Source organism: Schistocerca serialis, chromosome 5 (assembly GCF_023864345.2).
Source record: "Schistocerca serialis cubense isolate TAMUIC-IGC-003099 chromosome 5, iqSchSeri2.2, whole genome shotgun sequence".
In the NCBI taxonomy this organism is placed as follows: domain Eukaryota; kingdom Metazoa; phylum Arthropoda; class Insecta; order Orthoptera; family Acrididae; genus Schistocerca; species Schistocerca serialis.
Window position 1 is genome coordinate 73,248,963 of NC_064642.1, and position 23,689 is coordinate 73,272,651.

Consider the following 23,689-nt stretch of genomic DNA (forward strand, 5'->3'; position numbering starts at 1 on the left):
ATACTTCATGTTAACAAATTTCTCTTCTTCAGGAACGCTTTTCTTGCCATTGCCAGTCTACATTTTATATCCTCTCTACTTCGACCATCATCAGTTATTTTGCTCCCCAAATAGCAAAACTCCTTTACTACTTTAAGTGTCTCATTTCCCAATCTAATTCCCTCAGCATCACCCGACTTAATTCGACTACATCCCATTATCCTCGTTTTGCTTTTGTTGATGTTCATCTTATATCCTCCTTTCATGACACTGTCCATTCCGTTCAACTGCTCCTCCAAGTCCTTTGCTGTCTCAGACAGAATTACAATGTCATCGGCGAACCTTAAAGTTTTTATTTCTTCTCCATGGATTTTAATACCTACTCCGAATTTTTCTTTCGTTTCCTTTACTGCTTGGTCAATATACAGATTGAACAACATCGGGGAGAGGCTACAACCCTGTCTCACTCCCTTCCCAACCACTGCCTCCCTTTCGTGTCCCTCGTCTCTTATAACTGCCATCTGGTTTCTTTACAAATTGTAAATAGCCTTTAGCTACCTGTATTTTACACCTGCCACCTTCAGAATTTGAAAGAGAGTATTCCAGTCAACACTGTCAAAAACTTTCTCTAAGTCTACAAATGCTAGAAACGTAGGTTTGCCTTTTCTTAATCTAGCTTCTAAAATAAGTCGTAGGGTCGGTATTGCCTCACGTGTTCCCATATTTCTACGGAATCCAAACTGATCTTCCCCGAGGTCGGCTTCTATCAGTTTTTCCATTCGTCTGTAAAGAATTCGCGTTAGTATTTTGCATCTGTGACTTATTAAACTGATAGTTCGGTAATTTTCACATCTGTCAACGCCTGCTATCTTTGGGATTGGAATTATTATATCCTTCTTAAAGTCTGTGGGTATTTCGCCTGTCTCATACATTTTGCTCACCAGATTGTAGTGTTTTGTCAGGACTGGCTCTCCTAAGGCTGTCAGTAGTTCTAATGGAATGTTGTCTACTCCCCGGGCCTAGTTTCGACTTAGGTCCTTCAGTGCTCTATCAAACTCTTCACGCAGTATGATATCTCCCATTTCATCTTCATCCTCTTCCATTTCCATAACATTGCCCTCAAGTACATCGCCCTTGTATAGACGCTCTATATACTTCTTCCACCTTTCTGCTGTCCCTTCTTTGCTTAGAACTGGGTTTCCATCTGAGCACTTGATATTCATACAAGTGGTTCTCTTTTCTCCAAAGGTCTCTTTAATTTTCCTGTGTGGCAGTATCTATCTTACCCCTCTTCTTTACGTTAAAAAAAATCGTTCAAATGGCTCTGAGCACTATGGGACTTAACAGCTGAGGTCATCAGTCCGCTAGAACGTAGAACTGCTTGAACCTAACTAACCTAAGGACATCACACACATCCATGCCCGAGGCAGGATTCGAACCTGCGACCATAGCGGTCGCGCGGTTCCAGACTGAAGCGCCTAGAACCGCCCGGCTACCAGTCTTCTTTACGTCTCAGATAGTTGGGTAGTTACTCATGACGCAATGTGTACTGTATTTCGTTTAGTATTAACTGCAAACCTAAGATGTTCAACACCATACGCCTCGTATACTTAAAAAAATGTATCAACTGTAACAGCAACAGGACAGTTCTTGTCTCACTAGCCCGTCTTGAAAATATTTTGAAAGGGAATAAGCCGGCCGGCGTGGCTGTGAGGTTCTAGGCGCTACAGTCTGGATCCGAGCGACCGCTACGGTCGCAGGTTCGAATCCTGCCTCGGGCATGGATGTGTGTGCTGTCCTTAGGTTAGTTAGGTTTAATTAGTTCTATGTTCTAGGCGACTGATGACCTCAGAAGTTGCCGCATAGTGCTCAGAGCCATTTGAACCATTTGAAAGGGAATAACGTCGTACGCCAGGAACACAAGTTTCCTAGACGTGTAATTGAGAGTACGTTTATGTAATTTTATCTGGACGGATTCGTACATCACGTGTCTTTACGTCAGAACGAGCGCATTAGTCTTAGGAGAGTTGAAACAAGTGAATGTCACGCCTATGAAGCTGATTAATTACTTGCTCATTTGCGCTGATAGCTCTCTTAAAAAATACTCTAAGGAAACATTGACGCTACAATGCACACTTTTTAACTACAAGAAACCCGGAATTCAACTCCAAGAACGGTAAACAAGCAAACGGCGTAGTATGTAGACGAAATAATACTCCACTTCGTTTTGTTCTTTCTTTAGCTCATAAACACAGAATTAAATAATGAAATTCGCGAGATATTGTAACTCTGATCTCAAAGAGCATAACACGTCGATCGCTGTCTTCCTTGACACGACGTAATCCCAATATTCACCCAATTAAACAGCGACTCTTCTGTGATGAGGCCAACCTGTGCGACATTCCCAGGTGATTTTCTGCTCCCGCGTAACCAAATGTTGATCTCGATACTTCGTTTCCGTCTTACGGATGTAATGAAATCTGGAGAGAAAGACACAAAAACACTGAACATACATTGCACGATTCGCAATTGTAGGATGCTCAACGCGTCTTCCTCATGAAGGTTGCATTAGGGTCCATTACGATCACGGCCTTCACACACTGCCGCAGCAGGTTTCGCGAGTCGACGACGTCCAAGCCAGAGGGGTCCGACTGCCCAATTAACGCCGCAACACACGTCCTGCGAATCGGCGCCGTAGCGAGACGGGGAAAACGTGACGAGGAGGAAGAATATGAAATCAGCACAGCAGAGAAGCGAATAAACAGTCTTCCTTTCCCATTGTGCATTCGACTGGGGGACACTTCCTGCTGGTGTAACACGTGTACCGGACTACTGATTGCGCAACGACATTGCAGATGCGACTCACAGGACCCAGAGCAAACCGCAGGATTTCACACTTCACTGATGCTGCCTTTGGATCCAGTCCACTGGCTTATAAAAATGAAGCCGTACCAATAGCCTTGATCGCACTCCAGATTGATTAAAATTTCGAAATGCGTATTGTTTATTGTTACTTATTTTTCAGCTTTACTGAATAACACCGTACAGATATTTTAGGGAAAGATACACACGCTTCCAACTAATTACAGAAGCAGAAACAAAATGTGCAAGTTATATGTTGTAGAAGAGGAAAGACGAACACAAAAAACGGGACTTATAATAAACAAGAAGGAAACGGCATTTTTGTAGTTATGAAACTGGAAACTGAAACAGAGATTTGAAAGCTGTAAATGGTTTTAATATCTCGGGGTCATTCCGTTGTCAAACAATAAGGTCGTTCAGGGTATATATTCGTACAATACGTTAAATGAACGCTGTATTGTGGATCATAATCAAATTCCTGTCCATGTAAACGCTCTGCCGAATTTGATTCATGCCGCGCGGAGTGGCAGCGCGGTTTGAGGCGTCATGTCACGGACTGCGCGGCTGGTCCCGCCGGAGGTTCGAGTCCTCCTCTTTCTAAATGGAATAGTTCCGTTTTCTGTTATTTACTGTCACTTAAATTTCTATTAAACCAAGGTGACTAGTAATTACATATAATAAACTGTATTAAATGCCGTTGATCGCCGCTGGGGGTGTTGCCGTCTATTCACGTGATCTCAGCACGCTATTTAAGCCCATACGAAGGGTTAGTCTCGCATAGTTTCCTGCCGTTATGTAGACAGGAGTGACACCACCAGAAGTCGACCAATGGGTAACATATTTTAAATTTACGTAATTTTAGCTGTTGTATAATGGAGTCTTTCTGACGGCTATCTGTAATTTCACAGTGTAAGCGCCCAGAAGATGACCCCTACGTCGGGTTGAAACCGGTTGGCGGAATAATAATAATTGTGATTAAGAGTGTTTTTGAATAATTGATTAATCATACTAATCGCTGCTTCATCTCCACAACCATGTTGTCCAAAAAATCGATGTAATATTGCCCCACACACGGCCACTTTGCCCCGTTTTGGAGGGCCTGAGGGTTTTTTGGCAACAGGCTGTGTGTCCCATATCCCAGTGAGGGCGATAAGGGGCCCGTGAGACGCCGCGCCTATGTGCTCCTCCAGAGCTGCCCTCGTCTCGGGCGTGGCAAGGCCGGCGCCCGCCCGCGCGCCGCAGCCGCTGCTGCTGCCTGGCGACGCCCAAGGCCGTGTCAGCCACCTCGCCTCTGCTGCTGCTGCTGCTGCCTTTGTCCCTGCCACACTTGCTCCCTCATCCGGCGCGCCGCCTGGATCAGCCACCCGGCAGGTGCCACCCGCTCGCTTCTCCCCCCCCCCCCCTTTTTCTGCTCGCGTTGCCAGCACGTAACACAGCGCGGCTGTCAGCGCCTCGTGCTCATATCCTAGTCACCAAAGGTCATTTTTCAAGTAAAGTCAGAAACGGGACTAATTCTGATGGGCCAAAACATTATAACCAAGACTGACAGTGAGACTAAATGCCGCGCACGTGACTGTAAGGAAAGCATACAGGGTGATCCATTGATCGTGACCGGGCCAAATATCTCACGAAATAAGCGTCAAACGAAAAAACTACAAAGAACGAAACTTGTCTAGCTTGAAGGGGGAAACCAGATGGCGCTATGGTTGGCCCGCTAGATGGCGCTGCCATAGGTCAAACGGATATCAACAGCGTTTTTTTTTTTAAATAGGAACCCCCATTTTTATTACATATTCGTGTAGTACGTAAAGAAATATGAATGTTTTAGTTAGACCAATTTTTCGCTTTGTGATAGATGGCGCTGTAATAGCCACAAACGTATGAGTACGTGGTATCACGTAACATTCCGCCAGTGCTTGCTTCGTGATACATTACCCGTGTTGGTATTTTTAAAAATATCGGGAATCCGATACCTCGATATTTAAGAAGGATGCCATAATCGTATCTCTTCTGCGCGGCTTTCCCCTCCTACTCCCCCTCCATCTCTTGTGCCTTCTTTCAGTGTCTCTGCGCTCCCTCCTGCCCTGTCTTCCCTTTTCCTCTCCCGTCACATGTGTCTCCTGCCTCTTCGTGAACCCACGGTTGCCCCTCCTCTCTTCATCCCGCCGCTTCACCAGCTGCCCCATGCTCTCCCCTTCTTTTCCATCCTCTCTGACCTTTCCCTCGGCAGGTCCCACCTGGTAGTTTTATTCTTCGTCGTGTGTGCTCCAAGTGGGTTTTAAGTGTGTTGTTTCGGAGTGTTTTTAATACTGTGGCCAACTTTTAACCTGTGCATGCGCATCCAGTGTCTTCTCTGTGTTTTAAGAATCGCCAACTGCGTTTTTTAACTTTCTGGTGACTTTTTCAACTGTCCCCAATGAACGTCTACATGTCAGTGTATTTTTACCTCCATTTTCTCCCCTTACTCTGTTTTATGTTTCCCTTTTTTACCTCCTTATGTATGTATTATTTTATTCTTGTTTTAGTTGTCATGTCACTCGGCTGAAGAGCGGCGGATTGTGCTGCTGACAGCCCTCCCCTGCCCATATGGGGCAGGGGAATGAAATCACAATAAAGAAAAAAAAATCGTATCTCGACATATACGAAAAACGTATCGATATATCGAAAAAATGTTTAGACCTTTTGGCGTACAAAAATATCAGGTGCATATTATAAATATAATGGCGGTTTTAGAACTGTATATTTAAGTATTGATTTATTATTAGATATTCTGTACCTCAACAAGCTAGCAGCCTACCTACGCCCCTTAGGGCAAGAACTGAAAGGAAAACGATGTACGCTCATGCTTGGCGATAACCACTTTGCTACCAATGTAAGTGGCGCAATAAAAGGTCCCGTCGTTCGGTATCGTCAGATATCGGATATGTCCCGACTACTTTATGACGACTTCCCTGTATTTTCATTTCAGCCAACGCCAGCGACCTAGCACGTGTAGCGTCACAACTGAACAATGCGAGACTGGAATAGAAGGGAGAACCGATAAAAGTACTCAAAGTACCCTCCGCCACACACCGTCAGGTGGCTTGCGGAGTATGGACGTAGATGTAGAACTGAATGGTGGTTAAACGTTGCAGTTGGTAGCGCTGAGCGCCGAATGCAGCCCTGCTGAATAGCCGCGCGGTAATGGGGCCATGCCACGGATTGCGCGGCCGCATGGGGGTGGGCGTTGTTCTTACCATAATTCAGTTTAAGTAGTGTGTAAGTCTAGGGACCGATGACCTCAGCAGTTTGGGCTCTTAGGAATTCACATACACACACACACACGCCGATTACATCAGCATTTCCCCTCACAAGTCTCCGCCTATCGCAAAGACCATTATTGTCATTTAGATTATTGTTCATCATTTTCAGCAACTATAAACGTAGGCTTCCGCGGCCGTTGTCACAGTCTATAAAATTCTGGGTTTGAGGCCGCATTGTCAACAATAAAATTCCGACGTTTCGGTGACTGTTGCAAGACGCCTTCTTCAGGGTGTACTGCTAAGTGGACAGTACACCCTGATGAAGGCCTCTTGCAACAGTCGCCGAAACGTCGAAATTTTATACTTGACAATGCGATCTCAAACCCAGAAGAATCTTATTGACTGATTTTCAGCAACTGTTTTGAAGAATGATGATGTGAAGAAATAGCACACTAGTTACGTTAATAACTGTTGTTCTTTTAGAATTTTTTAACGCAACGGGTGTGCTATTTCTTCACACCAGGAGTATTGTTATCCCATTCACGAACACCACCTGCCATCCCCCCCCCCCCCCCCCTCATTTTTGCTAAAATATCGATGCATCGGATTTTTATCGACAACCTTTTTCCAATCTTGGATGTTCGGCTTTACGTTTCACAGTCACGTCACCAGTATCTACTTGGCCAACTTTAGAACGGTTGAAATCTCTCTGATGGATTTGTTATTCGGATGACTAGTACTCGTCGGAAGTCACTGACCTCCGCTGACCGATCCATTCTGCTGTTACTGGTTCTCTGTTAACAACACAATACTCCCAGCCTGGCGTGTCCACTTCTCGTGACATCTAGTGGTCGATTCGGCGTTACAGAGGGGTGTCCAGATAGTTTTGATGTGATAGTGTATACGGCCTTGCTCTCTCGCCATCTCGTGCCTCTAGCTGTTGCAGTGTTTCCGCCTGGTGTGTATGCTGTGCTCTCTAGCAGGGTTGAGGTTACGAATGCTGGCAGACACGCTGGCCAGTAGCCAGCGTAATGAGACGTGACCGAGAGTCCGCGGTTGCAGGGGCGGGCGTGAGGGCGTGGTCCAGCCGTGCCGCGACTCACAACGCAGCAGCCACCGCGGCCTTCCCGTGGGAGCCGCCGACGCTCATTCATCTGCTGCTCTGCTCGCCTGCCCATCACCAACGGCTCGGTTTCTGCTTTGCTGGAGGAGCATGTCGGGCGAGCAGGCTGGTGAAGATGGGACGAGGGGACATTGGTAAGGGCGGCGCGATAATAAAAGCTTGCTCCGGCGGATGAGTTGAAGGATTCGGTGTACTGAGTGCAAGGGGCAGCGGAAGCCTATGTCACCTGGAAATGGCGTCATCGCACTGGAGAGTACAAATTTTGACAGGAAACGAGATCATAATGATACTGAATCTACCAGTGAGCGAAAATGGAGGAGTTGCTGGAGCAAAAAGCCCGACGAGAAATGGTCAAAAACAACGAGGTCGGGGAGGGCAGCTGCCCATTAATACCCCATCGCCATCCCCCACCCAGAAATAATCTTCATAGACAAGCCTTGCATCCTAACTCCTTAGGCAGAGGTATCAGTTCAGTTTGGAGAAAGCCAGAACATGTAGTAGATATTAACAGCCGGCCGGTGTGGCCGTGTGGTTCTAGGCGCTTCAGTCTGGAACTGCGTGACCGCTACGGTCGCAGGTTCGAATCCTGCCTCGGGCATGGATGTGTGTGATGTCCTTAGGTTAGTAAGGTTTAAATAGTTCTAAGTTCTAGGCGACTGATAACCTCAGAAGTTAAGTCGCATAGTGCTCAGAGCCATTTGAACCTGCCTCTGGCATGGATGTGTGTGATGTCCTTAGGTTAGTTAGGTTTAAGTAGTTCTAAGTTCTAGGGGACTGATGACCTCAGATGTTAAGTCCCATAGTGCTCAGAGCCATTTTTGAGATATTAACAAACAGCAAGCGTACGAAAACCATTCGTCGTGAAATATCAAAATTCTTTTGTCATTCACTGTAAAACTAACATAAGTTGATCTCGCTCCCCAAACCTACCTCACCCGTCAAGCCTCAATACAAACGACACTATTGGATAAATAATGCCGTTTCCGAGATTTCCCACGCGTAATCGACAGCCGGCATTCAGATTCCTTTTTGGGTCCGTGGTTATTGTGACGCTGTCGAAATGGACGGGCTACTACGGAGCATGAGGGCGACCCGCCTGCATCGACTGAGGATGAGTATGTAAGAATGGAGATGGTTGCTGTGCAACCAGTCACAGATAGGATTGATGCTCGAGTGCTGACATGGTATGGGCGCGTCCGGCGGATGGAAGAACAACAATGGCCGTAGTGTTTGCTAATCGGTCTTCGCCAGGGAGAAGGATCCGAAGGAAGGAAACTGTTGTATCATTTTCGTCAAGAAGTAGCTTAGAAAATTTTTTGTCAAGAGCCGCATTCCAAAACATGAGTGCAGTTATAACTTCGGGTGTTCAGCAGAAATGCATACAGTAAGAACAGTGGAGGTGGTAACAAATGCTATTACATAAATTTAGTACGCCACAGGCAGTAGTTATTTGAAAAACAGCCATAAGCTGCTGATAAAGTAAATCTTTACTAAATATCGTTTTCGACCAACTGTTCGTCTTCAAGCACCATGAAATTATCTGCAACTCTCTGTATGACGATGTTCTTATTGTGGAATTTTACTGTGGACTCTGCAAGCCGAACGGCGGCTTTTATTTTATTTTGTCATTTTACGTTTTTTTATCGTACCGAAACATGGATGATCGAAGCCGGTACTAAATAGAGAGTTATTTTATCGTCAGCTCTTGGTACTTATGAGTACAACCATCTTCCAGGAATATACTCTTCTCTTCGGACACCGTGTGAGCAGGGTAGGGTTTACAAACAGGGCCACCCCCCCCCCCTCCATTTCCCCTGTACCCCTACTCCTTTGTAGGAAAAGAGAAAAACTATACCGAGGTGAAGAACCGAAAAAGCTTCTGGTACCTGGTGACGATGGTCTGGTCGTGCAGAAAGTGTCATCACTTCTGTCTCTGCGCTGTTCATTTTTGCAACACAACCTACGACCAGCTTAGAGACAGAAGTGATGACACTTTCCGCAGGACCTGACCATGATTTTGCAGGACAATGCTCAAGCACGTACAGCGCAAGCTGTTACTGATTTGTCTGACCGATGGGGCGGCTAAGTGCTATACCACCTACTGCACTCCCCTGACTTAAGCCATCGTAAGTTCAACTCGATTTCTAAACTGAAGGAAACACTTGACGCCATTCAGAACTGTTACAAATTCGTCGGGTAATAGACCGCGCCGTTCGAACTGTCAACTCAACTGGCACTGCTAAGAGTATCCTACGACTTCCACATCGCTGGCAACGGGTTAGACATAATGCTGGTGACAACTCTGAAGATCAGTAAATCGTTGAAACAGGTATCTATTTTGTACGAGCTGTAAATAAATAGTTGCCACTATGGAGAAGAAATAAAAACATTAAGGTTCGCCGTTGACATTGTTATTCTGTCAGAGACAACAAAGGACTTGGAAGAGCAGTTGAATGGAATGGATAGTGTCTTGAAAGGAGGGTATAAGATGAACATCAACAAAAGCAAGACGAGGATAATGGAATGTAGTCGAATCAAGTCGGGTGATGCTGAAGGAATTAGATTAGGAAATGAAACACTTAAAGTACTGAAGGAGTTTTGCTATTTGGGGAGCAAAAAACTGATGATGGTCGAAGTAGAGAGGATATAAAATGTAGACTGGCAATGGCAAGGAAAGCGTTTCTGAAGAAGAGAAATTTGTTAACATCGAGTATAGATTAAGTGTCAGGAAATCGTTTCTGAAAGTATTTGTATGGAGTGTAGCCATGTATGGAAGTGAAACATGGACGATAAATAGTTTAGACAAGAAGAGAATATTTCGAAATGTGGTGCTACAGAAGAATGCTGAAGATTAGATGAGTAGATCACATAACTAATGAGGAGGTATTGAATAGAATAGGGGAGAAGAGGAGTTTGTGGCACAACTTGACAAGAAGAAGGGACCGGTTGGTAGGACACGTTCTGAGGCATCAAGGGATCACAAATTTAGCATTGGAGGGCAGCGTGGAGGGTAAAAGTCGTAGAGGGAGACCAAGAGATGAATACACGAAGCAGATTCAGAAGGAGGTAGGCTGCAGTAGTTACCCGGAGATGAAGAAGCTTGCAAAGGATAGAGTAGCGTGGAGAGTTGCAATAAACCAGTCTCAGGACTGAAGACCACAACAACAACATTAAAGTTCCAACCCTCGTGTCCGCTACATCCCGACTCTATTAAAGCTCCGTCGTGCTTTGCGAGATAGAAACCCTGGGAAGATCACCCTGGAATAGGACAGGGCGTGTCCTCACACTGCTGCTGTCACTCTGGAGAAGACCAGAACATTTGGGAGGAAAATTATTGCACATCCTTCCTGCAATCCCGATTTGGCATCCTCCGACTATCATCTTTTTTGTGCTACTACGGAACAAATGTGAGGCCAACGCTTCCAGATGATGCAGAATGTTCGTGGATCAGTGCGCCAGAGTCTTCGGGAAGCCGCAACGGAGTTATATCGTAACAGTATTTTCAAACTCTCAGAACGACAGGAAATATGTGTGCAAAAAAATGGAGACTCCGTTGAAAAGTGACAAAGTGTGTAGATTAAGATGATGTGTTTGGTTCGTCTAGAAAATAAAGACTAAAAATTTTCAGAATTGTTGCAGATTTCTTCCAGTATTGTCCTCGTAGCTAACACCCACATTTCGTTTCCTTGTTTGTGTTAATGTGTGTGTGACCAAGTCTCCAGAACATACAAAGACGCCATCTTTCTTTTAGAGCCCCTAGGGCCGCGCCTACCTGACTTATGCGTAAGTCCGGCAGTGAAAGTGCGTGATAGAGTATACAAACAGAATCATTTTCCCGCTCTATGACGAGGGAACTTAGGGGCGGTCGCAGAGCAGCGCCGGTACCTACCTCCGCCTTGGGGTGTGGCGGCTGGATGAGGGGCCTCCCGTGGCCGCCGCCGCCCCCGCCGCCCCCACCGCCGCCGCCGACATGCGGCGCGGGCACCGCTTTGCCGCCGGAGCCGCCTCCGCCTCCGCCCCCGCCGTACTTGCCCAACACGTCCTTGTGGTGGAGCGCCCCAGGACTCTGCAACACACAACGGCGGCCGCTGTCAGTCGAAGCAACCTGGCGCAGCTGACGGGCGCTAGCTCGCTACCCACCACGCAGCCGCCTGTCTGCAAGGACGGCCGCAGCTCTTTGTTTACGCGGCAGCAATAGGCGCCTGCGCTCGCCGCTCTCACACTGAAAATGCCACTTCGCGAATCTCTGGCAGGCTGTAGGCTAATGCTTATTGTTGTGTTGGCAGAAGAGCCAACACCGTGTTACTATTGGAGGCCGAAATGCACGCGTTTAGCTCACGCAGGCTGGCGTGAGGAGGGAAGGACTATACTGACGTGAGGTCTGGAACATGACAAGGAATGAGAATTCAGAAAGCTGACGTAATTAGTTTGATACTGAACTTTAATCCATTAATGATGAACGTCGCTCTTGAAGGTACATGATTCATAATATTATCTGTTCAGATCCTGACGTACTTGTAGTAACTGAATATGGCACCTTGCTAGGTCGTAGCAAATGACGTAGCTGAAGCCTATGCTAAACTGTCGCCTCTGCAAATGAGAACGTATGTAGTCAGTGAACCATCGCTAGCAAAGTCGGCTGTACAACTGGGGCGCGTGATAGGGAGTCTCTCCAGACTAGACCTGCCGTGTGGCGGCGCTCGGTCTGCAATCACTGATAGTGGCGGCACGCGGGTCCGACGTATACTAACGGACCGCGGCCGATTTAAAGGCTATCACCTAGCAAGTGTGGTGTCTGGCGGTGACACCACACTTATGACAATAAAAACTTTGAACATAGCTGGTAAGGTTCAGTGACCGTGTCAGAATTATATTAGAACAAATAAGCCCTCGGTCACAAATATTAAATCAAAATTGACCAGGTTTCGACGCTACTATGAGCGTCGTCTTCAGAATAACATTAACTGTTCTAAATCATATTAGGTATATAATACATTAATAAAATTAAAGTTTGTGCTGACTGGAAAGAGATGCAGTACTTACAAGTCATATTTTAAAAAATCTAAGCCGGAAAGGCGACGTCATGAATAGTTGTAAATAAGATGGCGAGCCGCTAAGGGCTCCTCGTACTTGAGTGAACGAGGCTTGCAACCCTATAATGCATTAATAAAATTAAAGTTTGTACTGACTGGAAAGAGATGCAGTACTTACAAGTCACATTTTAAAAAATCTAAGCCGGAAACGCGACGTCATGAACCTTGTTCATTCAAGTACGAGTCTCCCTTTGTAATTTAACCCCCCCCCCCCTCCCTCCCCGTTTCCTTCCATTACTAAACTGAAAGACAACACAACGGAACAGAAGAGAATCGAAGCATTTCCGATGCGATGTTGTATAAAGAACGTTGAAAGTTAGGTGGAATGATAAGGTAAGATTGAGGAGGTTTTCCGCATCGGTGGGCAAAGGAGTACATGGAAAACACTGACAAGAAGAAGGAACAGGTTGATAGAAAATGTGTTAAGACGTAAGGGAATATCTTCCACGGTACTAGAGGGAGCTGGAGGAGGTAGAAACTATAGAGGAAGACAGAGGTCCGAATAAATCGAGAAAATAACTGAGGACCTAGACTGAAAGTGCTACTCTGACTTGAAAAGCTTGAAACAGGAGAGGAATTCGTGGCGGGCCACGTCAAACTAGTCAGAAGCTAACGACTCAAAAATAAATAAATGAGTAAATAAAAATTAAACAAAACTTATTATCCCCCGACCTCTAAGGATTTTTTCTATCGAACTAACCCGTCCTTTAGTCAACTCGTAGTGGTTCAAATGGCTCTGAGCACTATGGGACTCAACTGCTGTGGTCATAAGTCCCCTAGAACTTAGAACTACTTAAACCTAACTAACCTAAGGACAGCACACAACACCCAGCCATCACGAGGCAGAGAAAATCCCTGACCCCGCCGGGAATCGAACCCGGGAACCCAGGCGTGGGAAGCGAGAACGCTATCGCACGACCACGAGATGCGGGCAGTCAACTCGTGTCATGAGACTCTATTTCTCTCAGTTATATTCAGTACATCATTGATCGCTCAACCTACTTATCTAATCTTCAAAATTCTTCTTTATTTCAGAATCAACTGAGTCATATGGTTCCTAATCATGAAGATCAAAATGTTTAGAGCTTATGAAGCGTACTACATGGAAGTTTTCACAGTCTCTACGAATAGTAGAGAACATCGAACATAAAAGCACGAACTCTAAATTACGCATCCAATTAATAAACAGAGTATTCCGAGGTGCAGCGCAACAATTCGCTTCAGTTTCTACACGTCAATACATTTGGTCTTGCTGTGAGATGTTTTCGAGAAGCACTCTTCATCAGCGGCTGCTCGGGGTATTAAGTCACCGAAAAAGTGTGCTGCTGAAGAAGAAAACGCAATTAATCTCCGAAAGAGGTAACCCAGAGAGCCCACGTCCGCTCTGGAACCACTCCTCCCACGTCCTATATGCAATGCATCAGGGAGGACATTAGGGGAGATGGATATTTATAACCGACCTGCCTCCCGTAAGGTGAGTGGCGAACTATGAAAATATATCCCAACCAGTTCTCGTTAGGCAACCAAGTACTTGACAGATTGTGCAAAAATTCCCCGACACCTGAGAACTATTAACTAGTAAATTTCTGGTACTTACGCTGGGCGTCACGATCATTTTAGTTTTTTCTCTCTTTGTTTGATGAAATGTGCTGCTTTCATCAAAAATGAATCACTGGAGAGTAGCGAAAACTATCGTCTCCACACTTTCTTTACTATGGAGTATTTTTTTAATAGTGGCATCACCAGCACGTTATACATATGTTTAACATCGTAATCAGAACTTCAGATTGGTGTAACAGTAGCGTCAGCAGGACATTATATATATATATATATATATATATATATATATATATATATATATATATGTTTCACATCGTAATCAGAACTTCAGACTGGTATACTTTTCGCATCATATGAACTTCAGATGAAATCAGTGTGAATGCTGATGAGATTCAGTTACCAGGTTTAGTGGCGGAGGCAGTTCATAACGCGTTTCTCGACCAGGCGAACTGTCTGGTTAGCTGTAAGTCAGAAGTACCGTGTACTTGTACGCTGACAGGACGTGGCTTCAGCTATACGTTTTACAAACGGCGTGCAGGTCCTCTGTATAAGGCAGGTGTCTTAGGTAAGTCCGTGTTTGATAATGGAAGAAAATTCGAGGCAAATGGTAGGGAGACACTCTTACATCGGAGACTACAGCTACGGGATCGCACAGTGCAGTGATTCATGTCCGTGTATCAGAATAACGCCTTACGTAAAATGCCTCGCTCGTCGTGGGACGTCTTTATGTAATGACATAGAGCAGACTTCAAGGCCAAAACCAGTCTTATGGAAAAAAAAACTTGCAATAAGCTGGGCAATGAAGGTCGAATGAAAAATAACCGAAAGACGGGCGACAGTTTTATTTTAGGTAGAAAAAATAGCAACAAACTACAAAAACTACGAAACAAAAAAAAAATGCAGACCGAAGTACGACAGCGACGAAACGTTATATTCGTATCCCAGAGAAGTAATGTCTTTGGTGCGGCCATCAAACTTGTGGGTTTTTCACTGCTTCCTTGAATCATTTCAAGGGAATGCTACGATAATTCCTTGAACAATATCAGACATTGTTCCTTCCATCACTCTCGCAAGAAAGAAAAGAACGTGAAAACTTCATGCTGTTATTTTCGGCAGAGCAGAACTAGTCTGTTTTGAGGGACATAGCCTAATTCTGTTGCATTCTTTATAATAAATTAAAGCAGTTCGTTGCGTCAGAAAATATTTGGTCACGTTCCGGTGGATGTTTACTTGAAAACCGTATTAAAAGTTTCCTGGAAGTTCCAGAATGTGTTAAGTCTATTGGTCGATTCTAAAAGGGAGCAAAACCTGCGGCAGAAAGAAGGAAAAGATGAAGACATGCGGCATTTGAAGCGCATTTGTTGTTCAAGTGCAGTTACGACGACGGAGGAGGGCACAGAAGTATTTCTAAACTCTGTGAAGAAACACACCAACACATCTTCGTACAGCCACTTTCTGGCCTAGTTTGAGATGCAAAACCAGTAGACTTCGTGGTTCCACAGAAAAGCAAAACGGATATAAAAAATCAGACTCAGTAAAGGGAAGTATTATGGAAAATTACAACTCAACGTTCCCCAGAAGCCTTGGCTCCACACAGGTGGAATGAATAAAACGAAGTTCCATAATCAACATTAAATTTAATCACGAATCATTGGCGAGCCATCTTCACCGAAAGTAAACTGTTTGGAAACCAGCAAACGACTTCCTTAGAGCAGGTACATACCATCAACCAATATCGAACGATGTACCAGTTATTCTACACGAAAATAATATATTAATTTTAAAAATAATTATGAAATATGCTAGCTACTGAAACTGACCGTAGGTTAAATTAATTGATAATAAGTGTGTTTGAATGTGTTAATGATGTTCGAATGTAGTTCGTCCTATTACGACGTTGAACTGCCAGTATCGTTGCTGTGAAAATTTGCCAGTTTCTCGTCTGTGTAACTACATTATCTGTTAAACAAACCAGTGTGACGTCACTCGTGGTGTTTGCTTGCGGTGATACCTGCAAGCACTTGCCTTCCGTTTCTAAGCATTACAGAAACCGCTCATACCTTACAACATTTAGATCAAAACACGACGATTTTTCGAAGGATCTGACTGGAGAGAAAATGAGAACAGCGACACCCGTTCTCAGCACAAAGAGCTGACGATCTACAAGTAAGAGGCGAGTCGTCTTACGATAATGACGTCATTGGTTCCAAGGGCAAAATCTCTGGCCGTCTGTGAGATCATCCGCCGGTTCCGGAACGAGCGGAAAGAGCACGGACGGACAGGATAGAAGCGCGAGCGGTCTAGAGGTTTCACGAGCGAAAGGCACGTAGCGCGTGGTGGGCAAGGACAGGTCGACAAAGGCGCTTTCCTCCGTGTCTCCTTCCCGACAATGGCGCTGCTGTCCCGGGCCGCTAAAAAGGAGAAAGGTGATAAAAGGCGTACGCGATTGACTGCAGCAGGACTCCTGTTTTCTGAACAGGAGAAAATCTCGTACGTGCTGGCTTGTGCGCAACGGTATGAAGAGCGTGCAGTACAGCTTTCAATAATAATGGCAATATCTTAACTAATCATACAATGAAGGCTTTCACGACCGGATGGTACTGTTGTTGTTAATTCTTCCGGGTTATAAGGCCGTGGTCCATGGAATACTTCTATTCCTAACGTTTCTTCCAATACTACGTTGGACATCCTCAGAGGTATGGCTGGTCCTGTTGAGTCCTGCCGACTGACGAGTGGGCGTCGGAGAGCGGTCTAAATATTGGGGAAAGTGGGCGTGGTCTAGCTTGCACATAGTAGCAGAGAGAAAACTAGTCAAAGATAAAATGTAACTATCGATAATAGTCCGTCATAGATAAAAATCATTTACGATCCTGTAACGCCACTGTCCGTATCTCGCTTAATTTCATGGCCTCTTCTCTTCTATTAAAATTATCTTCATGCTTATAAATTTAATCACTAAAATAGCGGCGCATACCCTCTCAACAAGCGAAGTTTCATTTCTTTTGCTCCGCCCCTTCTGAGTGCTTCAATTTTGCTGTCAGGAGTTTAAATGCCGAAGTGTTTCATCACCTCGGGGCAGCGTGGCTCTCGCCCTCGAGTAGCCTCAGACGTGAGCAGAGAGCCTTCATTTGTGACAGCACCTGTGCCTTCCAGACACGTCACTCGTGCGAGCTTACGTCTCTCGCACGGATCAATGAGTCACGTGCAATAAGCGTAGTCATAACGAACGATGGCCCTTCGTCGGTCCCGCTCGGTTCAGCTTCTGAAAGGGATTTGTGCTTCTTATGGCAACAACTAGCGGTTTCTGTTCACATAACATAGTGTCAGTAGAGATGAAAAAAGCAAATAAATAAGGAGAATTGTTCAAGCAGAAAGTGCCTTCAGCAAAAAGAAGAAAATATTGAAGTCAAAACTTGTTGTTGTTGTGGTCTTCAGTCCAGAGACTGGTTTGATGCAGCTCTCCATGCTACTCTATCCTGTGCAAGCTTTTTCATCTCCCAGTACCTACTGCAACCCATATCCTTCAGAATCTGTTTAGTGTATTCATCTCTTGGTCTCCCTCTACAATTCTTACCCTCCACGCTAAATTGGTGATCCCTTGATGCCTCACAACATGTCCTACCAATTGATCCCTTCTACTCAAGTTGTGCCACAAATTTCTCCTCTCCCCAATTCTGTTCAATACCTCCTCATTAGTTATGTGATTTACCCATCTAATCTTCAGCATTCTTCTGTAGCACCACATTTCGAAAGCTTCTATTCTCGTTTACTCTAAACTATTTATCATCCACGTTTCACTTCCATACGTGGCTACACTCCATACAAATACTTTCAGAAACGACTTCCTGACACTTAAATCTTTACTCGATGTTACCAAATTTCTCTTCTTCAGAAACGCTTTCCTTGTCATTGCCAGTCTGCATTTTATATCCCCTCTACGTCGACCATCATCCGTTATTTTGCTCCCCAAATAGCAAATCTCATTTCTTTAAGCGTCTCGTTTCCTAATCTAATTCCTGCAGCATCCCCCGATTTAATTCTACTACATTCCAGTCAAAACTTAAGATCAAGAAAATCAGGAAAACGTAACTGAAAGCACATGTTTGAAGTACGGCAGTGTATCACTGTGAAACCTAGACCTTGAGGACTGAGGAAAGTAAAATACTGAATTCTAATGAGATATGGCAATACGTAACTAATGCACTGATAAGATCGCGAATGACCAAGTTCTTGAAAGAGTGGGGGAGAAGAAGTTTTCATGGAACATTATCGTATTGTAGACAGAAGACTTGAGATTCGTATTCATGTACTGAGAGGTGAGGGTTTCCTGTAAATAACAATAATGGAGGTATGTGCCAATAAAAAAAAAGAACTAGGGGAAGACCACAACAGAAGTACATACAGGATGTTAGGGGTATATGTGCACATATTGTTTATTGGTGACTGAGAACAGTGTACTGAACAACATGAAAACAGTATTTACTTAATTCGCAGACTAATAATTAATAGCTATTAGGAGTAGTATGTTTTTAGGTTATTTAGTACTTCCTAGTAGCATGAGCAAGCCAATAATGCTTATTTTCCCCTGGTGTTCAAGCGTGGACGTGTGGAGACAAAACAGTTAGTCTATATTGACTGGCGTAGTTCATTTAACGGTGCTGTTACGACCGTGAAGAAAATATCAGGTAGTGAATTATGTCTGCGGAAAGACTGTTAAAAGCAGAGAAAAATAACTAACAGATTGAAATGGGCACATATTGAGGTACCAATGATCACAATATCTACACTTACACCCCTAACTCCCTGTACATCAAAGTTATGAAAAATATCAGCTGTAATTCCTACACAGGAATGACGATGATGGAAAGACGTGAACGCTGGGATCCTGCTGCCAAACAGTCCGCGGCCTTAACACTAAAGGAAGGAAGGAACGAACAGTGTGATACAAATTTAGCAATATGCCACAAACTATGAATTATTAGAGGAGAAGAATACTACAACTTTAGCTTCTCCGGGATGTTGAGAATACCTTAAGAGTTTGATTTACGCTAATGACGGGGTCCATGACATCACTTTATCAGCCACATGTGTTTTCCTCTTAATTAATACTAAAAGGGATGCTGCTGGCGTCAGATTAGGATCTTGTCCTTCAGCTGCACAAATGCGTACAGGTGAAAGACTACGAATACACTCCGAGAATGGTTGTTTGCGGTCTGTAATTAAAAACCCGGTCATTGAAGTGAACTTGGTATCGAAAATTGGATACTTATGCAACGGGCGTACAACATGTTCCTGCCTCTTTTGACGAAACATGAGATAATCAAAGTGTCTGAAATTATCAGGAAAACGTGCAAGCTACAGGGAAAGAAATAAATAATCTTTTCGCCTATAGTCACAATTTTTATTTTGCCTCCCGGGTACTGCTTTCGGTACACAGTAACATCCTCAGGCCATCCTATGGTGAGAAAAATGTAGTACATAGAACAACAATGCATAAAAAATCTACAAAATATTTTTCTCTATGACAAAAAACGTATTGTATATAGTGTAACCTTCAAATGTACTCGTGTGAGCAGCCTCTTAGCTACGGTATGCAGTCGTCACGTCCGCTTCCCAAGTACGAGTAGGTGTGGCAAGTATTAAAAGCAAATTTTTGCGGCCGGTAGTGATAAGAGTGCTCTCTACGCACAGAGTTTCACTTTTTACCTCCTAAAAAGAATCACAATGTAAAAGATATCGAAACAATACAAAAATAAAAATAGCATAAAATATGAAATTAAGAGAATACATGATGCAATAGTCCCCTCTGTAACAAAACAGTCAACGCTAAATAGCAAATCTATGCGACCAAGTTTTCATTGGCCGTTTGCATACGGTTTATGTTACTGTAAAGCAGGGGTAAGGAACTACGTATATATTTTAAGGATACGCCATATGCCATACGTTTCCTGCCGCAGAGAAAAATATTTTGTAAATATCTTATGAGCTGTTGTTCTATGTAGTGGAGTTTTTTAATCATAGGGTGGCCTGAGCGTGATATGTGTACCGAAACCTGTAGCCGGTAGACGAAATAAGAATTGCGACTGTAGACCAAAATATACATTACTTCTAAAGTGTATAGATCGCTCTTCCAACTGACAGTATGTCAAGAAGATGTAGGGAAAAAATAAAAGAAAAAGAACGAAAGGTGAAAAAAGAACTGGTCGAACTAAAAAGTATGTAAGAATGCGATGCAATTTTTTCCCCCTAACTGTTCAACATGTACATCGAACAAGCAATGAAGGAAATAAAAACAACGGTTCGGGAGCGAGATTAGAATTCAAGCTGGAAGGATATCAATACTAAGATTCGCTGTGACATTGCTATCCTCAGAAAAGGCGAGGAAGAATTGCAGGATCTGTTGAAAGGGTTGAATAGCCCAATGAACACAGAATATGGATTGACCAAAGAAAGAGGAAAGTAATGAGGAGTAACAAAAATGAGATTTGCGACGAACTTAACATCAAAATTAGGGTACAAGAAGTAGACGAAGTGAAGCTCACGAAACTGCTATATATCGCACCTCCGACGGCTGCGACGTAACTCTTTCCATTTACTTTGGTGGTTTTATGTATCGTTTTCAACAATATTTTTCTCGTCATGTACTCTTTATTATCGATTCGACGCTCACTCAAGCATTTCTTATCCGCTGCGGTCTCATTTTCTGTTGCCTTAGAATAAATGAAAAATGCAGATGCAGGTGTGGCTTGCCATGTCCTGATGAATATTGAGCTGAGCGGACGTAAGTAAAGCGAGCCGCGCTCTCGCTTCGTCACATTTCCTTAAAGTCCTTAATAAACGGTGAGTTAAAGTATACGTTGGACTGGGCCAGATAATTTGATAATGTATTTAATGCAATCTATGTTAAAAGTAGAAAGATGGTCGAGGAAGCAGGTGCTTAAAAAATCTTTGTGGGCGAGGGTGGGTGGATATAAAAATACAATAGAACAGGCAAAGAGAGCACTCCTCGACAAAAGAAGTGCGCAGGTAAAGGGTATTCTAAGGAAAAGAGCAGCCGTTAACTGCACTAACTGCGGACAATAGAAGCCACTCTGCCATCCACGTTTCTGATAAACTGCCGCCGTAAGCAGGGAGCTTCTAAATTCTATATTCTGACGCGGCTCGTATCATTTCCAGTTATGCACTTGAAAACGATGCGCGTTTACTCTCAGATAACGCGTCGAGGTAATGGTGCGATAACGTGACGCCTTAAACGAACTTCTACGATTGACGTCACACGCAGAGCAGAGGAGCGAAGCGACTGTGCGGTTTGAAGCCATCACGGATTGGCGCTATGTTCAGAGTCGCTGGTGATACCAGCACACTATACTTCTGCAAACCGTCTGTGTCGTACGAACACCATGCATCACTTGTGAGGGTAATGAAATAACGAAGTTGTAAAGTGTGTTGGGAATCCACAAATAAGAACTTAAATCTCGCATGCTACAGTTGCTTTGAGCGTCCAATAGTCTTGCAGCCGTTGTAACGGAAGGGATTAACGAAGAAAGATTGTAATTTAACGTTCCGTCGATACTGAACGCATTGGAGGAGGAGCAGCTAGTGAGAGTGCTAACACACAGCCTATTCTTCTCGAACAATACGACTGTTGAAGCATCATGGTCATCATCTAACAACCGTAACATTGCCATACAATCTTATGCTCTCGATGTCCAAGACTGGATGGACACAAAAAAAATATTCAAATGTGTGTGCAATCTTATGGGACTTAACCGCTAAGGTCATCAGTCCCTAAGCTTACACACTACTTAACCTAAATTATCCTAAGGACAAACACACACACCCATGCCCGAGGGAGGACTCGAACCTCCGCGGGGACCAGCCGCACAGTCCATGACTGCAGCGCCTTAGACCGCTTTTTTTTTTTAATCTCATTTTGTTCGCTTTTATTCGTTGCATCTGCTCGGGGCGGACGTGGTAAGACATCCTTTGAAGTTGGTTGTTGATCGATTAACTCAATTTTTTTATTTATTTATTTTTTTTTATTACAGAGTGCAGCTAACCCTCTGACCGAACACGCTGAGCTACCGTGCCGGCTAACCGCTCGACTAATCCCGCGCGGCGGATGGACACATTTAGTATTTATCCCTGGAGGCTGGCGTGAAATCTGGTGGCACCAAACTGTAATAGGGTGTTCAGTCGATCGTTGAAGTACCTTGTTCTTACCAAGAGGCTTCGAATCGATTACATTTGCGTCAGACTTAACCATATTACTGCAGTTTAAAAGTATCACCCTCAAAGGATGTTTACTAGAATGCACGAGGTGATTCAGTTAACCTTACATATGTGCTTTATGCAACCCACAGCGCCTTCAAAAACCACTGCGAGATTTTCATATTCTCTCACTCGCTATGCATAAACTATTAGTCCTACAGAAAAAAAATGAATAGGAGCTTTTTGTAGGAAATTCAATGTAGTTAAATTTTGGACTGGGATATGTTTTGCTGGAGTCCACGCTTTTCGAGTTAGTCAAGAAAAACGCATTTGAAGGCCCCCTTCGTACGTTTTTCTTGAATAATTCGAAAACTATGGCCTCTAGGGAAAACGTATCCCAGTACCAAATTTAGTTACACTAAATTTTCTACAAAAATTTCCTACTAATTTTTTCTGAAGGATTAATAGTTTGCGTGTAGCGAGCCAGAGAATAAGAAAATCTCGCGCACGGCTTTTGAAGACGTTGGCGCGTTGCATAAAAACCATGGGTAGGGGCAGCTGAATCAGCCTGTTTAGATACGAAAATCATATCGCGCTAGTGTCGGATTCTGTAATATATGTCCTAAGAAATGTACTCAAATTTCACGCACAATTTCCTGTTAATCAGCAGATATAAAGTAAAGAACTTAAAAACATCTTGTCTGATGCAGCATGATGTTTACAAATGTCCAAACTAGTGACCATTAGTGTATAGAGGTTGGTGATAAAGCACCCCGCCGGCATAACAAATTGCATCGAGCATTTAATTTGGAACACACATCTTTCAGTTTCTACATTAAGCTGCAGATATTTTTTCTTTGGTGTGTGTGTGGGGGAGGGGGGGGGGAGATAATTACATCTTTGATGTGCCCCCCCCCCCCAAGGGTTTAAGATCTGGTAAACGAGAAGAATACTCAACAAAACTTCTCTGGTCAAATCATCTCCTCGTCAGACGTGCATCAGGAAAGGTATTTGTCTTGAAAATCTCCAATGCCTACAGAATCATCCTTGATACAATCATTGATTCGCTGCGTTGGTGGATTTTGATTAAATTTCCTTTTAAAATGTTTTTACACCTTAGTGACGTTATCGTACTTTCAATACCACTTCCGCAAAAGTCTCTCTTCCTGAAGAAATTACACTCGTGTTTGCGACATTCAGTTGTCACCTGGAGATGGCCTATGAAGCCGCTTGACATCGAACAAATTCAGAGCCGCGCGGCGAGGGTGTAACGAGCAGTTATAGGCCAGAAATTTTCGGGAATGGTTGTAAGAAACGCGACGTAGTTCTTGTGGAACCCTGTTGGGTATATTTAGTGAACCAGAATTCGCAGAAGACTGGGTGACCATCAGACTGCCATAGCGTATATCTCACTTAGGGATAGTGAGAATAAGATAAGAGAGATTAAGACATGTACAGACGCTTGTACGTAGTTATTTCTCCTTCGCTGAATGCACGAATGAAATACGACCGAAATCTATATTTCCACCAAGTGCCCTTTCCCATGCACTGTAAATGTCTTGTGGAGTCTTTATGTAGATGTTAAAATGCATAAAAAAGTTATAGAATTGTTTTAGCAA

The 23,689-nt window shown here is 43.9% G+C and overlaps 1 protein-coding gene across 4 annotated transcripts in view; it reads right to left on the minus strand.

Annotated features, from left to right (window-relative positions):
* Positions 1 to 23,689, minus strand: part of LOC126481601 (dual specificity tyrosine-phosphorylation-regulated kinase 4) — a 647,996-nt gene that overhangs the window by 151,879 nt on the left and 472,428 nt on the right. For all 4 annotated transcript variants that reach the window (XM_050105470.1, XM_050105469.1, XM_050105468.1 and 1 more), the window contains one exon: positions 11,096 to 11,272. In XM_050105470.1, the coding sequence (XP_049961427.1) occupies positions 11,096 to 11,272 (177 nt within the window). The remainder of the gene's footprint in view (positions 1 to 11,095; positions 11,273 to 23,689) is intronic.